Raw genomic sequence first — 19,313 nt, 5'->3', positions numbered from 1 at the left:
ATCACAGGGTTTTCTTGAGTGTTACATCACTTTGTAAACCCTAAAATGAAATGTAAATGTAATAATAAAACTACGACAAGAAGTAAGTTCTTAGTCAAACTTAGCCATTAGTGTGCTGGTAACTTTTAAAAATAGGTTCTCTGGGGGCAAAGAGGGGAACCCTGATTTGTAGCATTTGCCGAGTTCAGTGGTATAAAACCCCCCATTTGGCTGGTTTCAAGCCCTCAAACAGCATCACTGGAGACAGAGTTGGGAAGAGATGAGCACAGTTGGTTCCTGAGTGTCTCTGTGAGCTGGCCCAGACACCACTGGCCTTGGGGGAAAACTGTCTATACCTACACTTTTTATAAGACACAAAAAAAGTTAAGTATTCTACTGAAACTTAAAATAATAATCGAACAATTTTCCTGATGAGAGACTTTATTTTGTAAGTTTATTTTTGGGTAGTGAATACAGGATTCCTCATTAAAAACATCAGTCCTTTTGTTAACTCAAAATGGCATTAAGTCTTAGCTGAAATTTTTGGGGTGAATAAGGTATAGATTCTTGTCTGAAACTCACAAAACTTCTTCCTTTTGGGAAATTGCTTCCAGCAATTATGTTCCTATGTACCTGATAATATACATATAATAAACTTATACAAAGGAAAGAAACAAATATATTTTAGGCATTGAAACATGTATTTTAAACAGATTCTATGTGGGTGCTTACAGGCTGTCAGTAACTGGTAGGTGTAGCTAGTTAACACTGCAAGTTGGTTTTTAAAACCGTATAATATATGTACCTTTTAAAGGCAGTGAGGCAGAGCAGCTGAAAACATGGACAGTAGAGAGAATTCCTGTGTTCATATCCTGGCTCTGCTTTACTCACTACATACCCTTGGGCAAATGATTACTTTTGTTCTGCTTCAGTTTCAAAACAGGAGACAATAACAGTGTCTCCCTAGTCAGGTTGTGGTGAAGATGGAATGAGGGACAACTATACGAACAGGTCTTAGAGCAGTGCCTGACATATAGTCAGTATTTACATTGTTGTTATTTTAAGTCTTTAACTTCACATGCCTGGCAAATCCTTATTGAATCCCATCCACAGATTATTCCTATTGTTTTTTTTTAAAGCTGATTCCGGTTATATTCCAAATAATAAACAAAAACGAGGTACTTTATTGTACTATTGGTACTGAAATAATCACTGGTAAACTCTTTCATATTGTTAGTTATAGTTTTTTGGCTACTCTGATCCATAATCTTTTTAGCCCTACAAGAGTGGTATTAATAATTACATTGTACAAAAAGTACACAAGCCTTTCACAAAAACGAGAGTGTAGCTTGAATAGGAATATTGTTAAGCTCCTTTTATAGATGAGGAGACTGATCAGGCAGTAATATCCCATAGTATATCCTTACGGGGACATTTCTCTAATAACCCTTCCCCTCTCAGCAGTTAGTGTCCCTTCTTTGGGTTGCACGTACCTCTGCTTGCACCTTTATTAAGCACTTCTTGTTCATCATTGTCAGAATTGACTGTTGTATCTTTCTCTTTTATGGTTCATGCCTGTTATCTTCAGCACCTAGTAGAGTACCTGTCACTTAATTGGTTGCTCAGTGAATGCTAAGGAAAGATTGAACACATGCAAAGAATGTTTCCTTTGCATGTATGTTTATGTGTGAATGCTTAGAGGTAGCAAAATCCAGAAGTGTTTGCCCACTGATATAATGTGGAATTTGTTTTTTGTACAGCTTGGCTGTGGCCAGTGGACTTTCTCTTTTCTCCTTTTTCTCTCAGGCAGAAAGCTTAGAAGATAAGAATATGGCTAAAGTCCAGCGTTCTCAGCTAGAGAAGTTGAAATCACAGTATGACAGGCTGACAGAGGAATTAACTCAGAATGAAAATGAGAACAAAAAACTGAAGCTAAAATACCAGTGTTTGAAGGACCAACTAGAAGAAAAGGTAAAAATGTGAATGAATTCTAATTTTAAAGACTTATTTGAATTTCTTATAGTGTTTCTTCTAGAACATAGTTTATGTACTACTAAATGCTAATTGTTAGGCTTTCATAGCAATTTGTATTGGTGCCAGAAAACGTCATAAAAGTTTATTAGAATGCTGTGATTTTTATTCTTTCAACCAACTAGTAACCTTCTAATACTTTTGATTTTAAATTTCTTCTGGATCTTAAAATAGGCATTTAGAGACAAGGTAGCAAAGAAAGGAATTATGGTTTATTGAAGACCTACTTTATGGCAAGTATTTATGCCAGTTGATTTACATATGTGTACTCATTGAATTCGCACAACTCTTTGGGTTAGATTTTATTGATCCCTGTTAACCTATGAGGAAACTGAGATTCAAAATACAATATATAATAGATGAGGTGGTCACTGTGCACTAGGCACTTTTAATGCTCATAGTTATGTTATGAAATCGATACTATTATGCTCATTTTTGCAGTTACAGAGACTGAAGCTTAAGAAGGTTGGCAACCTTGGAATATTCCCAGCAGGCTCGCTGCTTTCCTATCAGTAGATGTGTAAAATTTGTGGGGTGTCTGCTATATACCAGGCATTGGGTAGAATACTAGGGACTTCTAGAGTCACTACTTTTGTGGCCAAAAGTCAACTAAGAATAGAAGACAGAATTCTTAAATTTGCGTTCTGTCTTTACCAACTTCCTAAAAGGATTTGCATTGGAGTGTGATAGAAGTCAAATAGAAAAAAAGACTATTAGCATATGGATAATAGGATAAGGCAGGATAGACTGGGCCAGATGACTCCTGTTCTTGATAAGGGTTACTAACTAACATCTTTGTTGAAGGAAATATCACTGGGTGGGATGTCATCAACCTCTAGAAGAAAGATTCTTCATACTTTGTTCATCTTTTCCTCATTTTGTTGTTTCACTGTATTTCATATATATTTTTTACCTTTCTAGTAATTGTTAAAATCAAGGAAATGACATTTAAATTAGTTTGGAGTTTATGATTAAATGTGCTTAAGTTCCTAAATTTAGGGCTACAATCTTGACAATTGTAATTTAGTTCTTATGTCATGCTTTGTTTTGACAAAGTCTGATGTTCACACGTAATTAATGTATCTGTTGCCAGGGTGTAGTTGCTTTGAAGATAATACTAAATTTTCCAACTTTTCCATAATTAAAAGTTAGCCAGAAGATTGTATTAACATGTTTTGTGTTTAATTATTTGCATTTAAGAAAGAGTGGGGGGAAATTTTATGTTGAAAGTGTAAAGTTTACCTTGTTCTGCTTAAAATAAATGCTTCTCCACTATCTGTGATGTTCCAGGTATGTATGCACTGTCATACATTCATATAAATGGAACATTCACCTTAGAAAAGAGTTTTAAAATTTAAGGATTGTACAGTAGTTCCCCCTTATTAGTGGTTTCCCTTTCCATTGTTTCAGTTACCTGCCACAGTAACTGAAATTACCAAATTTGTACCAATGGCAGTCCAGAAAGATTAAATGGAAAATTCTAGAAATAATTCATAAGTTTTAAACTGCACATTGTTCTGAGTAGCATAATGAAATCTTGAGCTGTCCCACTTTCCAACACCCATGATCCCCACCTATCTCAGTCCTCTGCTCCTAACATCCAACCATGCACATCATCATGGCTTGATGATCCAGGATCACCCAAAGCAGGTGATCCTCCTTCTGAGGTATTATCAGAAGGTCAGCAGTAGTTTAATGCTGTGTCACAATGCCTACCTCATTCATTTCATCTCATCACATTTTATGTAGGCATTGTATCGTCTCTTATTACAAGAGGGGTGAATACGGTACAGTAAGATATTTTGAGAGAGAGAGACCACATTCACATAACTTTTATTACAGTATATTGTTACAGTTGTTCTATTTCATTATTAGTTATTGTTGGTAATCTCTTACTGTGCCTGATTTCTAAACTAAACTATCATAGGTATGTATGTATAATATGTATAGGGTTTGGTATTATCTTCAGTTTTAGGCATCCCCTGGGGGTCTTGGAGCATATCCCTCACAGATAATGGGGGACTACTGTATTCCTTTGCTATGTACTGAGCATCTAGTATGTGGCAGGCATTGTGCTGGATGCTGGGGATGGGATATATCAATAGATAAGACACAGATCTGCAATTGAAAGCTTCTAGTGGGATCATTAAAAGCAAAATCCCTTTCAGTTGTTAAAACTATATAGTCAAGTCCTGATAATGGGTCCTAATGCAGAGAAAAGATGTCTATGACGTTTAAAATGGTAAATAATCTTAAGGATACATAGACACACACACACATATATAAATATACACAGCTTATATGCTTCCTTTTCTTTAATATTTTTTGTGTACATGATTGCTATGTAGTTTTGATTGACTTAGCTGTTTGTGTTGGCCTGTTTTTTTAGTATAGTTAGCTATGAATCAGAGTTTCACTGGGTCCAGTCATCTACAGATAGGGCCATTCTCTTCAGGAAGTAGTATGCATTAGTGGCTATGGACAGAACGTTGAGTATAAATCATTTTCTAGCTGTGTGGCATTAGGCAAGTTGCTTAAAACTCAGAGCCTTGAGAGGGAAGACAGCAGAAGCAAGAAGAACTACAGTCCTCTGACCTGTGGAACAAAAAACACATTCACAGAAAGATAGACAAGATGAAAAGGCACAGAGCTATGTACCAGATGAAGGAACAAGATAAAACTTCAGAAAAACAACTAAAGGAAGTGAAGATAGGCAACCTTCCAGAAAAAGAATTCAGAATAATGATAGTGAAGATGATCCAGGACCTCAGAAAAAGTATGGAGGCAAAGGTCGAGAAGATGCAAGAAATGTTTAACAAAGATCTAGAAGAATTAAAGAACAAACAAACAGAGATGAACAACACAATAACTAAAATGAAAACTACAATAGAAGAAATCACGAGCAGAATAACTGAGGCAGAAGAACAGACAAGTGACCTGGAAGACAGAATAGTGGAATTCACTGCTGTGGACCAGAATAAAGAAAAAGGAATGAAAAGAAATGAAGACAGCCTAAGAGACCTCTGGGACAACATTAAAAACAACAATATTCGCATTATAGGGGTCCTAGAAGGAGAAGAGAGACAGGACCCGAGAAAATATTTGAAGAGATTATACTCAAAAAGTTCCCTAACATGGGAAAGGAAATAGCCACCCAAGTCCAGGAAGTGCAGAGAGTCCCATACAGGATAAACCCAAGGAGAAACACGCCGAGACACATAGTAATCAAATTGGCAAAATTAAAGGCAAAGAAAAATTATTGAGAGCAGCAAGGGAAAAATGACAAATAACATACAAGGGAACTTCCATAAGGTTAACAGCTGATTTCTCAGCAGAAACTCTAGAAGCCAGAAGGGAGTGGCATGATATACTTAACGTGATGAAAGGGAAGAACCTACAAGCAAGATTACCCGGCAAGGATCTCATTCAGATTCGATGGAGAAATCAAAAGATTTACAGACAAGCAAAAGCTAAGAGAATTAAGCACCACCAAACCAGCTCTACAACAAATGCTAAAGGAACTTCTCTAAGTGGGAAACATAAGAGAAGAAAAGGACCTACAAAAACAAGCCCAAAGTAATTAAGAAAATGGTAATAGGAACATACATATCGATAATTACCTTAAACGTGAATGGATTAAATGCTCCAACAAAAAGACACAGTCTTGCTGAATGGATACAAAAGCAAGACCCATATATATGCTGTCTACAAGAGACCCACTTCAGACCTAGGGACACTTTCAGACTGAAAGTGAGAGGATGGAGAAAGATACTCCATGCAAAGGGAAATCAAAAGAAAGCTGGAGCAGCAGTACTCATATCAGATAAAATAGACTTTAAAATAAAGAATGTTACAAGAGACAAGGAAGGACACTACATAATGATCAGGGATCAACCCAAGAAGAAGATATAACAATTATAAATATATATCACCCAACAAAGGATCACCTCAATACATAAGGCAATTGCTAACAGCTCTAAAAGAGGAAGTCAACAGTAACACAATAATAATGGGGGACTTTAACACCTCACTTACACCAATGGACAGATCATCCAAACAGAAAATTAATAAGGAAACACAAGCTTTAAATGACACAATAGACCAGATAGATTTAATTGACATTTATAGGACATTCCATCCAAAATCCTTAGATTACACTTTCTTCTCAAGTGCGCATGGAACATCCTCCAGGATAGATCACATCTTGGGTCACAAATCAAACCTCAATAAATTTAAGAAAATTGAAATCATATCAAGCATCTTTTCTGACCACAGTGCAATGAGATTAGAAATCAATTACAGGGAAAACAATGTAAAAAGCACAAACACACGGAGGCTAAACATTACGTTACTAAATAACCAAGAGATCACTGAAGAAATCAAAGAGGAAATCAAAAAATACCTACAGACAAATGGCAATGAAAACACGACGATCCAAAACCTACGGGATGCAGCAAAAGCAGTTCTAAGAGGGAATTTTATAGCTATACAAGCCTACCTCAAGAAACAATAAAAATCTCAGGTAAACAATCTAATATTACACCTAAAGGAACTAGAGAAAGAAGAACAAACAAAACCCAAAGTTAGCAGAAGGAAAGAAATCATAAAGATCAGAGCAGAAATAAATGAATGAGAAACAAGGAAAACAATAGCAAAGATCAGTTAAACTAAAAGCTGGTTCTTTGAGAAGATAAAGAAAATTGATAAACCATTAGCAAGACTCATCAAGAAAAAGAGGGAGAGGACCCAAATCAGTAAAATTAGAAATGAAAAAGAAGTTACAACAGGTAGTGCAGAAATACAAAGCATCCTAAGAGACTACTACCAGCAACTCTATGAAAATAAAATGGACAACCTGGAAGAAATGGACAAATTCTCAGAAAGGTATAACCTTCCCAGACTGAACCAGGAAGAAATAGAAATTCACAGGTGAATTCTATCAAACATTTAGAGAAGAGCTAACACCCATCGTTCTCAAACTCTTCCAAAAAATTTCAGAGGAAGGAACACCCCAAACTCATTCTATGAGGCCACCATCACTCTGATACCAAAACCAGACAAAGATACTACAAAAAAAGGAAATTACAGACTAATATCACTGATGAATATAGATGCAAAAATTCTCAACAAAATACTAGCAAACAGAATCCAGCAACACATGAAACGTATCATACACCATGATCAAGTGGGATGTATCGCAGGGATGCAAGGATTCTCCAGTATATGCAAATCAATCAATGTGATACACCACATTAACAAATTGAAGAATAAAAACCATATGATCATCTCAATAGATGCAGAAAAAGCTTTTGACAAAATTCAACACCCATTTATGATCAAAACTCTCTAGAAAGTGGGCATAGAGGGAACTTACCTCAACATAATAAAGGCCATATATGACAAACCCACAGCAAACATCATGCTCAATGGTGAAAAACTGAAAGCATTTCCTCTAAGATCAGGAACAAGACAAGGATGTCCACTCTTGCCACTGTTATTCAACATAGTTTTGGAAGTCCTGACCATGGCAATCAGAGAAGAAAAAGAAATAAAAAGAATACAAATTGGAAAAGAAGAAGGAAAACTGCCACTGTTTGCAGATGACATGATACTATACATAGAGTATCTTAGATATGCCACCAGAAAACTACTAGAGCTAATCAATGAATTTGGTTAAGTTGCAGGATACAAAATCAGTGCACAGAAATGTCTTGCATTCCTATACACTAATGATGAAAAATCTGAAAGAGAAATTAAGGAAACACTCCCATTTACCATTGCAACAAAAAGAGTAAAATACCTAGGAATAAACCTACCTAGGGAGACAAAAGACCTGTATGCAGAAAACTATAAGACACTGTTGAAAGAAATTAAAGATGATACCAACAGATGGAGAGATATTGCATGTTCTTGGATTGGAAGAATCAATTCTGTGAAAATGACTGTACTACGCAAAGCAATCTACAGATTCAATGCAATCCATATCAAATTACCAATGGCATTTTTTACAGAACTAGAGCAAAAAATCTTAAAATCTGTATGGAGAAACAGAAGACCCCGAATAGACAAAGAAGTCTTGAGGGAAAAAAACGGAGCTGGAGGAATCAGACTCCCTAGCTTCAGACCATACTACAAAGCTACAATAATCAAGACAATATAGTACTGGCACAAAAACAGAAATATAACTCAGTGGAACAGGATAGAAAACCCAGAGATAAACCCATGCACCTATGGTCAACTAATCTATGACAAAGGAGACAAGGATATACAATGGAGAAAAGACAGTCTCTTCAATAAGTGGTGCTGGGAAAACCAGACAGCTACATGTAAAAGAATGAAATTAGAACACTCCCTAACACCATACACAAAAATAAACTCAAAATGGATTAGAGACCTAAATGTAAGACCGGACACTATAAAACTCTTAGAGGAAAACATAGGAAGAACACTCTTTGACATAAATCACAGCAAGATCTTTTTTGATCCACCTCCTAGAGTAATGGAAATAAAAACAAAAATAAACAAAAGGGACCTAATGAAACTTAAAAGCTTTTGCAAAGCAAAGGAAACTACAAACAAGATGCAAAGACAACCCTAAGAATGGGAAAAAATATTTGCAAATGAATCAACAGACAAAGGATTAATCTCCAAAATACATAAACAGCTCATGCAGCTCAATATTCAAAAAACAAACAACCCAATCCAAAAATGGGCAGAAGACCTAAATAGACATTTCTCCAAAGAAGACATACAGATGGCCAAGAAGCACATGAAAAGCTGCTCAACATCACTAATTATTAGAGAAATGCAAATCAAAACTACAATGAGGTATCACCTCACTCCAGTTAGAATGGACATCATCAGAAAATCTACAAACAACAAATGCTGGAGAGGGTGTGGAAGAAAGGGAACCCTTTTGCACTGTGGGTTGGAATGTAAATTGATACAGCCACTATGGAGAACAGTATGGAGGTTCCTTAAACTATAAATAGAATTACCATATGACCCAGCAATCCCACTACTCGGCATATACCCTGAGAAAACCATAATTCCAAAAGACACACGCACCCCAATGTTCACTGCAACACTATTTACAATAGCCAGGTCATGGAAGCAACCTAAATGCCCATCGACAGACGAATGGAGAAAGAAGGTGTGGTACATACATGCAATGGAATATTACTCAGCCATAAAAAGGAATGAAATTGGGTCATTTGTAGATACGTGGATGAATCTACAGACCCTAGAAAAATGGTACAGATGAACTGGTTTGCAGGGCAGAAATAGAGACACGGATGTAGAGAACAAACCTATGGACCCCAAGGGAGGAAAGCAGCAGGAGGTGGTGGTGGTGGTGTGATGAATTGGGAGATTGGGATTGACATGTATACACTAATGTGTATAAAATCGATGACTAGTAAAAACCTGCTGTATAAAAAAATAAATAAAATAAAATTCAAAAAACAAAACAAAACTCAAAGCCTCAGTTATATCATCCTTAAAACAGATGTAATAATAAGCTCTATTATTGAATTAAATGTGAAAATGTATATAAAGTGCTTTGCTGAATTTCTGATACCTGATAAGGTATTGACTAGCAGCTGCCATTATTTTGTTATTGTTTTGTTACCAAATAGATGCCAATTAATGGTTCAGCCCAGCAATAAACCAATCAGCAAGGATTGATTAATTACCCAATAATGTGTCAAGTATTAAGGGCCAGGGAACTGGGAGTAAGACTTATTGTGGAACTATGCTGATTGGAAGTTTACATGTTTGCTATTTGAAGACAGGAACCAAGTCTTGGTTGTTTTTTTTTATCTCCAAGACCAGGCCGAGAGACTGACACATGGTAGGTAATTTTTTTATTTTTTTTTTATTTATTATTTTTTTGTGTGATACGCGGGCTTCTCACTGTTGTGGCTGCTCCCGTTGTGGAGCACAGGCTCTGGACGCGCAGGCTCAGCGGCCATGGCTCACGGGCCCAGCCGCTCCACAGCATGTGGGATCCTCCTGGACCGGGGCACGGACCCGTGTCCCTTGCATCGGCAGGTGGACTCTCAACCACTGTGCCACCAGGGAAGCCCATGGTAGGTAATTTTTAAGTAAATTGTGGTTGAAGAGATATGTGTGTATACATGCATGTACATACACATGTTTACATGTAGATAAAAAATATCAATAACCTATGGATATGTATGTACATTCATTCTCCCTCTCTCTCTCTCTTTCTCCCTCTCCCCCTCTCCCTCTCTCCCCCTCCCTCCCCCTCTCTCTCTCTGTCTCTCTCTCCCCCATTCCCCTTCCCTCTATGAGTGTGTATGTGTTGACTGGATTGGGGGAAATAAAAACAAGAAAACAGGACAAAAATATGTTTTCAATGAAAAGAAGCCCATGACTTATATCCCAAAGATTCCTACTATTTAAGCAATAGAGTGAACTTGATAAATAGGGCCTAATGGATTAAAGGAGTTTCTAATCAAAAGGATTTCTGATCAATATATAGATTATGTAGGCTCTCTGAGATGTTTAACTAATTCAGTGAATACTTGCTTTTTTCCATAGTTATACTTAAGTTTTTTTAGAAGTCTTTCTTTCTCTTTTTTTTGACTTGATTTTCTATTATTAGTTCTTTTGGGAGATGTGAATAGCTGCAGTGAAACAATTAGAAGACAAATTGTGAGACATCTAAGGCAATTGCAGTTCACAGGAACCTAAGTGTTGAATCGATTAGGATTTGTAGAAATGTACTTCTGTTCCTTCTCATGAAATCCTTTATTGAAATCATTTGTGAAGTGACACCTAGCAACATATTTAAAGCTATGGCTATGTTGGCTGAAAACACTTAGGAAATAATTTTCTTATACAAAATATGTATCTTTAAAAAATGGTAATTATAATTCACATTTGCAAGTGTAATTATGATGCCCATTTTTTACAGATGGTGGAAACTGAGGGCGAGGGTGTAGTATAGTGACTTGCTGAACGTTGCATAGTTTGTGGTGGAAAACAGGATATGAGCATAAATTCCTTGTATTTTTCCCTTTATTTACTGCCAGTAAAATGACTCACATTTGTGTCTTTTCAATGAAATTTTACTGTTGAATTTAAATTTAGGGTTATTATATTCAACACATTACCATATCCTCTCTTATGTTTTTTAGCCTGACACAAATTTTGGAATAGAAGTCATCAATGATTTTGTTAGAAAAGTCTAATTAAAACCTGATATTTCCACATAAAAGATATCTGTGACTGGAAAAAATGAATCAGTGTTGTTGAAATTTGTGTTTTGTTTCTAATTTGACCATCTGTTTAGGATTGCTGTTTCTTTCTCATGATGTGGAAAAATATATATGATTGTCAGATGTCTCTTCTATAAAGTATTCACTACTTTGCAAAAACCACAGTTTCACATATTTTACTAAGATAGTAGCATGCAGAATTCTCTGATTTCCATTTTATTTCCAAGTATGAGAAAGAAATAGAAGCAAATGAGCTGTTGACTTCTAGCATTTATTTTATGGTTACACTTTATGCTATTTTTAGGCAGACTGCTCTTTCTTTGGTGCTTCGTCTATTTTAAATAGTGTGAGTAGAGTAAAGCTATAGCAAACTTAAACCAGATACGTTAAATAAACACTAACTAAGATACTATGAGTAAGTTCCTGTCTGATTTCTCTCATTTAAAAACAACAATGAAAATAATAATAAAATTGTCAAATTGAAGGTAACATTATAAATTTTGCATTTGTCATTTATAAAGTGCTTTTAATTGAATCCCTGATAGTCATTAAGTCCAGAGTAATCCTTAATTTCACAGAGAATTGACAGAAACACCAGTGTTTACCATGTATGAATCACTCTGCCAGGTGTTAAGAAACAAGTTTAGAGTGCAAAGATGGAGTGATTGTGCAGTGCCGGGGGATCCCAGTTGTACATACAGCTGCGGTGGAGGGAGGGTCAAGACATAAAGATGTATAGAAGGACATTTGGTTTACTTTCCAGACTGGAACACAGGCGTGGAGAAGCCATTTCCAAACTCTCCTCCATTGACAGTGGCCTCTTTACCAGCCATTTACAATCAGAGGTTGATTTTAAGTGAATTTAAGGAGTGAAGTCCAAGTCTGTGTCTTTATGACCCCTGATTTGGACTTGATTTCAAGGCATTTAATCTTTAGCTGAATGGTTGATAACTATAAGGGCTTGAGAAGAAAGAAATCCTTTTGGGCACTTGCCTTTAAAATCCTGTATTACTAGTTTGATTTCATTTCCTTGTGAAACTGTGAGTGATACCCATCCTGTGGGTGTAGGAGTTAGGCTAAATAATAGTACCTACAGTTGCTTGTGTGTAAAGCCAAGGGGAAGAGGCCACATGAAAGATCTCTATTGCATCTGTGCCAGTGCTGTGCTGCATGTTGAGCAGACCTAGCTTGCGTTGGTAGACCCTAAAAGGGGACATAAGATGAATGTCCTGGTTCGTTTACATTGTGTTTCTTTTATCACCATTTAAAGCACCAATTGACTCAGTCCATTTTATCATTTAATCTTGAACAAGCAATGTTCTTTCAATTAATGAAAAACCAATAACTAGAAGGTGCTTATTGTATACACGAGTTATATTATTTGGAGATTTGTTTTTAAACTTTTTTTCCCATATTCTTTCATAAGAATAAATGCATGCTTAAGCATCCTTTAAGGAAAAAAATAGAGGAGAGGAAGAAATTCTGATGGTTTCCAAAGACACCGTAAGCTTATAAACATTTCTCTGGAAATGAATGATGCACTTTTTTTCTTTTGAAAATTAAACAATGTTCGTTCCAAATGCATAATTTGAAACTCTAGTTGTTTGTTTCCTTGTCCGTATTTTGTTTCAGAAATAGAAATGCATCAAAAGTGGCTGATTTTAAATAACTAATGTTATTTCTGTTTCCAGGCATTGACTTAAGAGAAATACATCATAATTACAAAATGGTCCTAAAAGTTAATGAATGCATAAAATACCCTTTAGAGGCACTTTTGTTTCCAACTGTGAATATTAATTTCTAGGAATGTATCCAATACATATCCTAACACCTTTTTGATTGTGCTGCCAATGATCTTTGTATTGCTCAATATTCTCCTAGAAAAAGATACTAAAAAGCCTGAGGCAAGAATAATTTCCTTAAATGGGGTTAGAAGTTTAAATTTTAATTTCCATTTTTTGACTTCTGTTTTATGGATAACTTTCCTAAGCCTGCCTAAGACTAGGTTATAGATTGGAAAGTCTTCCACATTCAAATTTTAACATACATCAAATCATCTATCCAGTTTTCTAATTATGACATTACTTTTATTTTATTTTATTTTTTTGCGGTACGCGGGCCTCTCACTGTTGTGGCCTCTCCCGTTGCGGAGCACAGGCTCTGGACATGCAGGCTCAAAGGCCATGGCTCACGGGCCTAGCCGCTCTGCAGCATGTGAGATCTTCCCGGACCGGGGCACAAACCCGTGTCCCCTGCATCAGCAGGTGGATTCTCAACCACTGTGCCACCAGGGAAGCCCGCCATTACTTTTTTCAATTAACTCTACTGTTTTACTAATGCTCTTAGCTCTTACTCTTATATACTATTAATCATAATTTCTTCCCTCCTTTGAAGGAAATAGTATAAAGTATATACTTACAGAGGAGAAGGAAGTGTATATCTAACTCAAAAAATAGTAGCATTTTGATTTTAATCTTCTAGTAGGAATTACAATGTTCTTTTGCTTTCTAAATACAAGTAAAGAACTCTCTTACTCTCTCACACACAGACCTATACGTAACTCATCAGCAAATCTTATTACCTCTGTCCTCAAAATTTATTCTGATTTACTTACCACTGACAGAGCCTTCACTTTTGTGACATCAGCTTACTCTGATGGTTATAATAACCTGCTACTTACAAGATGCTTGCCCTCAATGATTTGACTAATTAATGTATTACAAAAACAAACTTACTGAAACATAAGAAGTTATTGAGTTTAGAGATTCTGGTTTTGGGTTTTTTTTTTTCTTCATTGTTGTGTAGTTAGGGACTACTATGCTTGGCACATAGAGAATACACTAAGAAAAAAAAAGACACTAATGGAATGAATGGAACATAAAAGGATATTTATGTTTCAGAAAGATTTATCGATTGACTGCTATGTGAGACACTCTATTAGATGCTGTGATTTTTTTCTCTTTTTTTAAATTTACTTTTTATTGAGCTAACATTGGTTTATAACATTATATAAATTTCACGTGTACAACTCTCTACTTTTATATACACTGCAGCGTGCTCACCACCAAAAAGTTAGTTTCCATTTGTTGCCATACAGTTGATTACCCTTTACCCATTTTGCCCTCCCCACCAGTCTTCTCCTCTGGTAACTATTACTTTGTTCCCTGTATCTATATGTTTGATTTTGCTTGTTCACTTATTTTGTTTGTTTGTTTCTTATATTCCACATATAAATGAAATCATATGGTATTTGTTTTTTTCTGACTTGTTTCACTTAGCATAATACCTTCAAGTTCCATCTATGTTGTTGCAAATGGCAAGATTTCATCTTTTTTTGTGTATGGGAAGTATTTCATTTTGTGTCTCTGTGCACACACACACACCACATCTTCTTTATCCATTTATCTGTTTATGGGCATGTAGGTTGTTTCCATATCATGGCTATTGTACATAATGCTACAACGAACATAGGGGTGCATGTATCTTTTCTAATTAGTGTTCTTGTTTTCTTCAGATGAATACCTAGAAGTGGGATAGTTGGATCATATGGTAGTTCTATTCTTAATTTTTTGAGGAACCTCTATACTGTTTTCCATAGTGGCTGCACCAGTTTACATTTCCACCATCATTGTACGAGCGGTGCTGAGATATTTAAATGAAGAGGAATAAGATCTTTGCCCTAGAGGAACTCACAGTCTGTTGAGGTGATAGACATGAAAGACACACAGAGTAGTAAGTGCTACAGCAGAAGCTCATACAAAATGCCACAGGAACATAGAGAAGGAGCACCTAGTATTCCTAAGAACTGAGGTTACCTGCCGTTGCTATAATAATCGCGTGAGTGATGAAGTAGATGCGTGTTATTAGACTTTCATAACAAGTAAAAAAAATCAGTTTATGACCTTCCCTTGTCCTCTTTATTCCAGAGTAGTGTTTGGTTCACAGAGGGCAAAGGATATACAGAGGTTGAATTCATGGGGACTCTTTCAAATTGATCTTAACTATTGATTTTGGAATTGTTGTTGCTTTATTGTGGTTTTAATTTTTTGATACCCATCTGAGTGTTTAATATATAGCCATAATTTTAAGAAATCCATACTCATGTACAATCTTCTGTTTTTACGAAATGTTTGAAAAAAGTAGTTACATGTGACAGCAATTAATGCATTATTTATTTATTTGTTGGCTGTTTTGCCAGACATCTTGAACTGCAGTATAGTAATTTTCCAGATTAAACTCCTTTCAAATTTCCTATAATATCCATAGTAGATCCTTCTCTTTTAGTCATGCTGCAGTTTCTGCCTTGGTTGGCATTTCATATTGTATCTTAGCTTCCTTGCAGCTGAGTCAGCTCTGTTGGCAGAAGTAATGTGAGCCTTCTTTAGAGAGTCAGATAAATGGCTTCCAGACAGATCCAATTTTTGTTCAGGATAGTTTCATAATTTGCCTTGTAATGCTAGTATCCTGGATTTAAGGCTTAGATAGGCATGATAGTTATCTTGAGTTACAGAAATATTCTTCCTCAAAACTTTTTAGTGTGTGCAGGACTATAGTTTCAATAAGCCATGCTTCCAGTAACTTTGAATTACGTTGCATTAGTTTTAACTTCAGCCCTTAACTTTGATTTCTCTCTTACTGCTTACTCTCTCTCTCTCCCACCCCCTGCTCATGTATTCTAGATGGCCTTGGGGCTGAAATATTGCACACTTATTCAAGTTAGTTTTCAGTAAAGGAAAAACATTAGCTTTGTAAATTAATGATTTATTTAGTGGTGTGAGTGTGCTTTATTTGCTATAATGTTTCTCTTAAGGTGTGTGAAGAACTGTTCTCATTTTATGTAATAACCGTATTGGAAATAAAGTGGCTTTTCTGGAATACTAAAGACATTGAAGGAATCTCATAAGCTTTTGCCAAGGAGATAACATTTTGGACATGCTCTAGTTTTACTGAAGTTGTTCTATTTTCATTAAGATTGTGTCTCCTTGTAATCTTTATAGCCTTTGGGAGAGTGAATGTTCTAGTTAGAGGAGCACTTCTTATCCTTTGAATTACAGGTTCATTGATTAAGCTGTATGTGTGTGTGTGTGTGTGTGTGTGTATGATGACATTGTAAGTAGTATGATTTTTGTTTCCTTTAGACACAAACGTCAACAATGTAAGCCTTTCCTGTCTTGAAGTGGAAGCTTCATGAAACCTTTGCTGTCTTGACAGTGGAACCATACCTTGTGTAGTGTGGTATTAGGTATACTTTTAAACGAAAATCTAGAGCAGATTTTATGTGTACACAGGTACATCTCCAGTATAGAGGAGAGCAGTAGCCCCTAAATGTTTAGGATATTGTTCATGCTTGATGGGTTTTTTCCCCCTTTTTTGTGGTCTATTCTGAATTTGCCAGTATGTCATATATTTTCATTTGTAGTGATAAAGCTTATTCAGAAATTGTTTTTGAGTTATTCTTCCTACTTTATGACTACATTAGCCCCCATATAAGCTACTGTTTTGCCCAAAGACTTACTTTCAGCTTCAGGTTCAGAGGATTCACCGGTAAAATAACCACTCCACACTTTAATAAGCAAGAAATAAGGAAATTTATTATATTAGTAAGTTACAGTACGAGGACAAGCAATATATGTATATAGAGAGATACATGTACATACATCACCAAATTGGGTAAGCACCTACATCCAGATCCAAGCAACAGCAATCTGGAGTCCCAGTGTTACAGCATAAGGACAAGCAACATAGCAAGAAATAAATGTATATACATCACCAAATTGGGGAAGCACCTACATCCAGATCCAAGCAGCGCTGGGAAATCCCTGGAACAGTGATCTGGAGTCCCAGTTGGAAGGTCCTGAGCAGTGCGGCCACCCCACGGCTGAGACTTCAGAGTACTGCTCAAAGGAGCAACGCCAAGCCGCAGCTGATAATCACCAGCTTATGAGCAAATATGCAGCTCTGGCTATTATCAGAAATGCTTTGCTCTCTATTCCTAAGTCTCAGAATGTCTGCTGAACTGGCCAGATTCCCAAGGTCCAGGAAGCTTCCTGACTTACTCCCTTCCTTATCTGTTGGTTTTCAGGCTTGCTAGTGCCATTTCTGCTGACCTGCATAGTCCAGCAGTTTGGCACGTAGCTCCCTTCAGGGTCTTTGTTTGGTCAAAGGCCTATTGCCTCTGAAGCCTGAACAAGACTATTACCTTCCCTAACACCTACTGATAACTTTTTTGAGTTTTCACATTGGCTTTCTAAGCTTCAGTTTTAAGAACTCAACCTTTATAGCATTTCAGTAGAGAGCACTAGTAAGGGAGTTGGGACTCAGTTTATGGGTTATTGGCTCTTTGACTTCAGTCAAGTTGCTTTGTCTGAACTTTCGTTTCCTCATTTCATAAAATTAAGGGTTGGGCTTGTTTTCTAAGGTTCTTTCTCAAACTCAGTCATGGTCTAGGACTGATATCCCTTTTCTTGGATCACATAGACTGTCATAGTCAGCTTCATCTATCCCCACCCCCCTACCTGCTGCAAAGAAACTCCTTATATTCCCAAGACCCAGGCATCTGTGTCCATTTACGCTGAAACATTGAAGTTGGACTATCTGTGTCTTCCATATTTCTAAATAGTCTCTGAAATACTGTGTCTTACTTCTGGTTCTCTTGAAATATGGTAGCTTTTTGTTAATGTTGCTGTAGAATTACTGCTCCCTCTGATTTCATTAGAAGACCAGGGAATAGCCATAATAGTACCTAAATATTATCATCTGCTTTTATTAATCTATATGCCCCCAATGAGATGGTTGATTGAATTAATGTCAGCCAGTTTAACTTCCTCCCATAGAGTTAGCTGTGCTTGCTCCATTGGTAGAGCTATTTCTGAAACATGAAAGTGGGAGAAATAGCTAATTCTTTGGGTGCCACAATTAGTGTTTAAATTGATATTCTCAAGCCAGAAGAATGGGACAAACATGTTGAAATTTCAAGGAGAAATTTGTTGGCTCTGTGAGAGCAAAAGCCTTATCTATCTCATTTACTCTATCCCTAGCATCCAGAAGAGTGTATTGCCATAGTAGGCCTTCCATAAAAATTTGTAGAATGAGTGAAGAAATCAAATTACAGTTGCTTAGGTACAGAATGGAAGAGCTTATTTAACTCTTAGATTTAGGGTCTTGAAGGACATGCAGAAAGGATGGAGAACCAGTATGGTACAGTGTCTGAAACCGAGTTAAATAAAAGAACCTGGACCTTTGCCTGGAACATCAGAAGATTTAGTAGGGGTGGAGGATTCATTTATTTACTTTAATTTTTGAATATAGCACTTAGACTAATGGAAGGATTTTGCGGCTTTGTCAATTACTCTTTTCCTTGAAACTTGAGTTGGTCCTGTAGGTAGGGGTTGGATGACCATCTGTCAGAAATGTCAAAGAAGGGGATCCTGAAAGAACAGACAGTTGAACCCACTGCTCTCTAAGGTTTATGTGAGTTTATAGCTCTGTGAGTTTCACTTCAAAGGGAGATTGGACATGGTATGCTGTCTCACAGAGGATAGTGAAGTGGATAATGAAATTTTCAGTCTTTGTTAAAGTGATTTCAGCATTCTTAAGAATATCAAAATGTAGAAATAGTTTTGTCTTCTTTTTAATGAGGGAAGTAACAGAGAGCACAGAAAAGTGACAGTGGAAAAAGAAAGATGGCTGTGAGGGAAGAGAGAAAAGAAAGATCAATTAGAACATCCTCGTGAATTGCGTGGATTTCGAATATGAACAGTTGTCCCCTAAGTATGTCAGTAACCCCTGATAGAGTATTTTCTTTATTAATATTACATCAGCGAGAACACTGCAGGCCTATGTTTGTTTGGAGGCCTATGTTTGTATAGAGGAAACCTAGCGCACTTCAGTGGACTTTGAATATATAGATCTGCATGGTAGTTGATGAAATGATCTTTACTGTATTGAATTTGTCTGCAAAAAATGTTTAAATCACTTATTTAGCAAAGTGGAGGAGTTTAAAGATGACTATAAACATGTTTTGTGGTCTCCTGAAATTATCAGTTTATTAAGGCAGAC

The 19,313-nt window shown here is 36.4% G+C and overlaps 1 protein-coding gene across 4 annotated transcripts in view; it reads left to right on the top strand.

Moving 5' to 3' along the window:
* Positions 1-19,313, top strand: part of CEP128 (centrosomal protein 128) — a gene marked incomplete at both ends in the record, with an annotated part of 391,525 nt that overhangs the window by 128,271 nt on the left and 243,941 nt on the right. For all 4 annotated transcript variants that reach the window (XM_079700920.1, XM_079700919.1, XM_079700917.1 and 1 more), the window contains one exon: positions 1,786-1,950. In XM_079700920.1, the coding sequence (XP_079557046.1) occupies positions 1,786-1,950 (165 nt within the window). The remainder of the gene's footprint in view (positions 1-1,785; positions 1,951-19,313) is intronic.

Source organism: Hyperoodon ampullatus (genome assembly GCF_949752795.1).
Source record: "Hyperoodon ampullatus genome assembly, chromosome: 3".
Lineage (NCBI taxonomy): Eukaryota > Metazoa > Chordata > Mammalia > Artiodactyla > Ziphiidae > Hyperoodon > Hyperoodon ampullatus.
The sequence above is the reverse complement of the archived record's forward strand: the minus strand, read 5'-3'. Positions and strand labels throughout refer to the sequence as shown.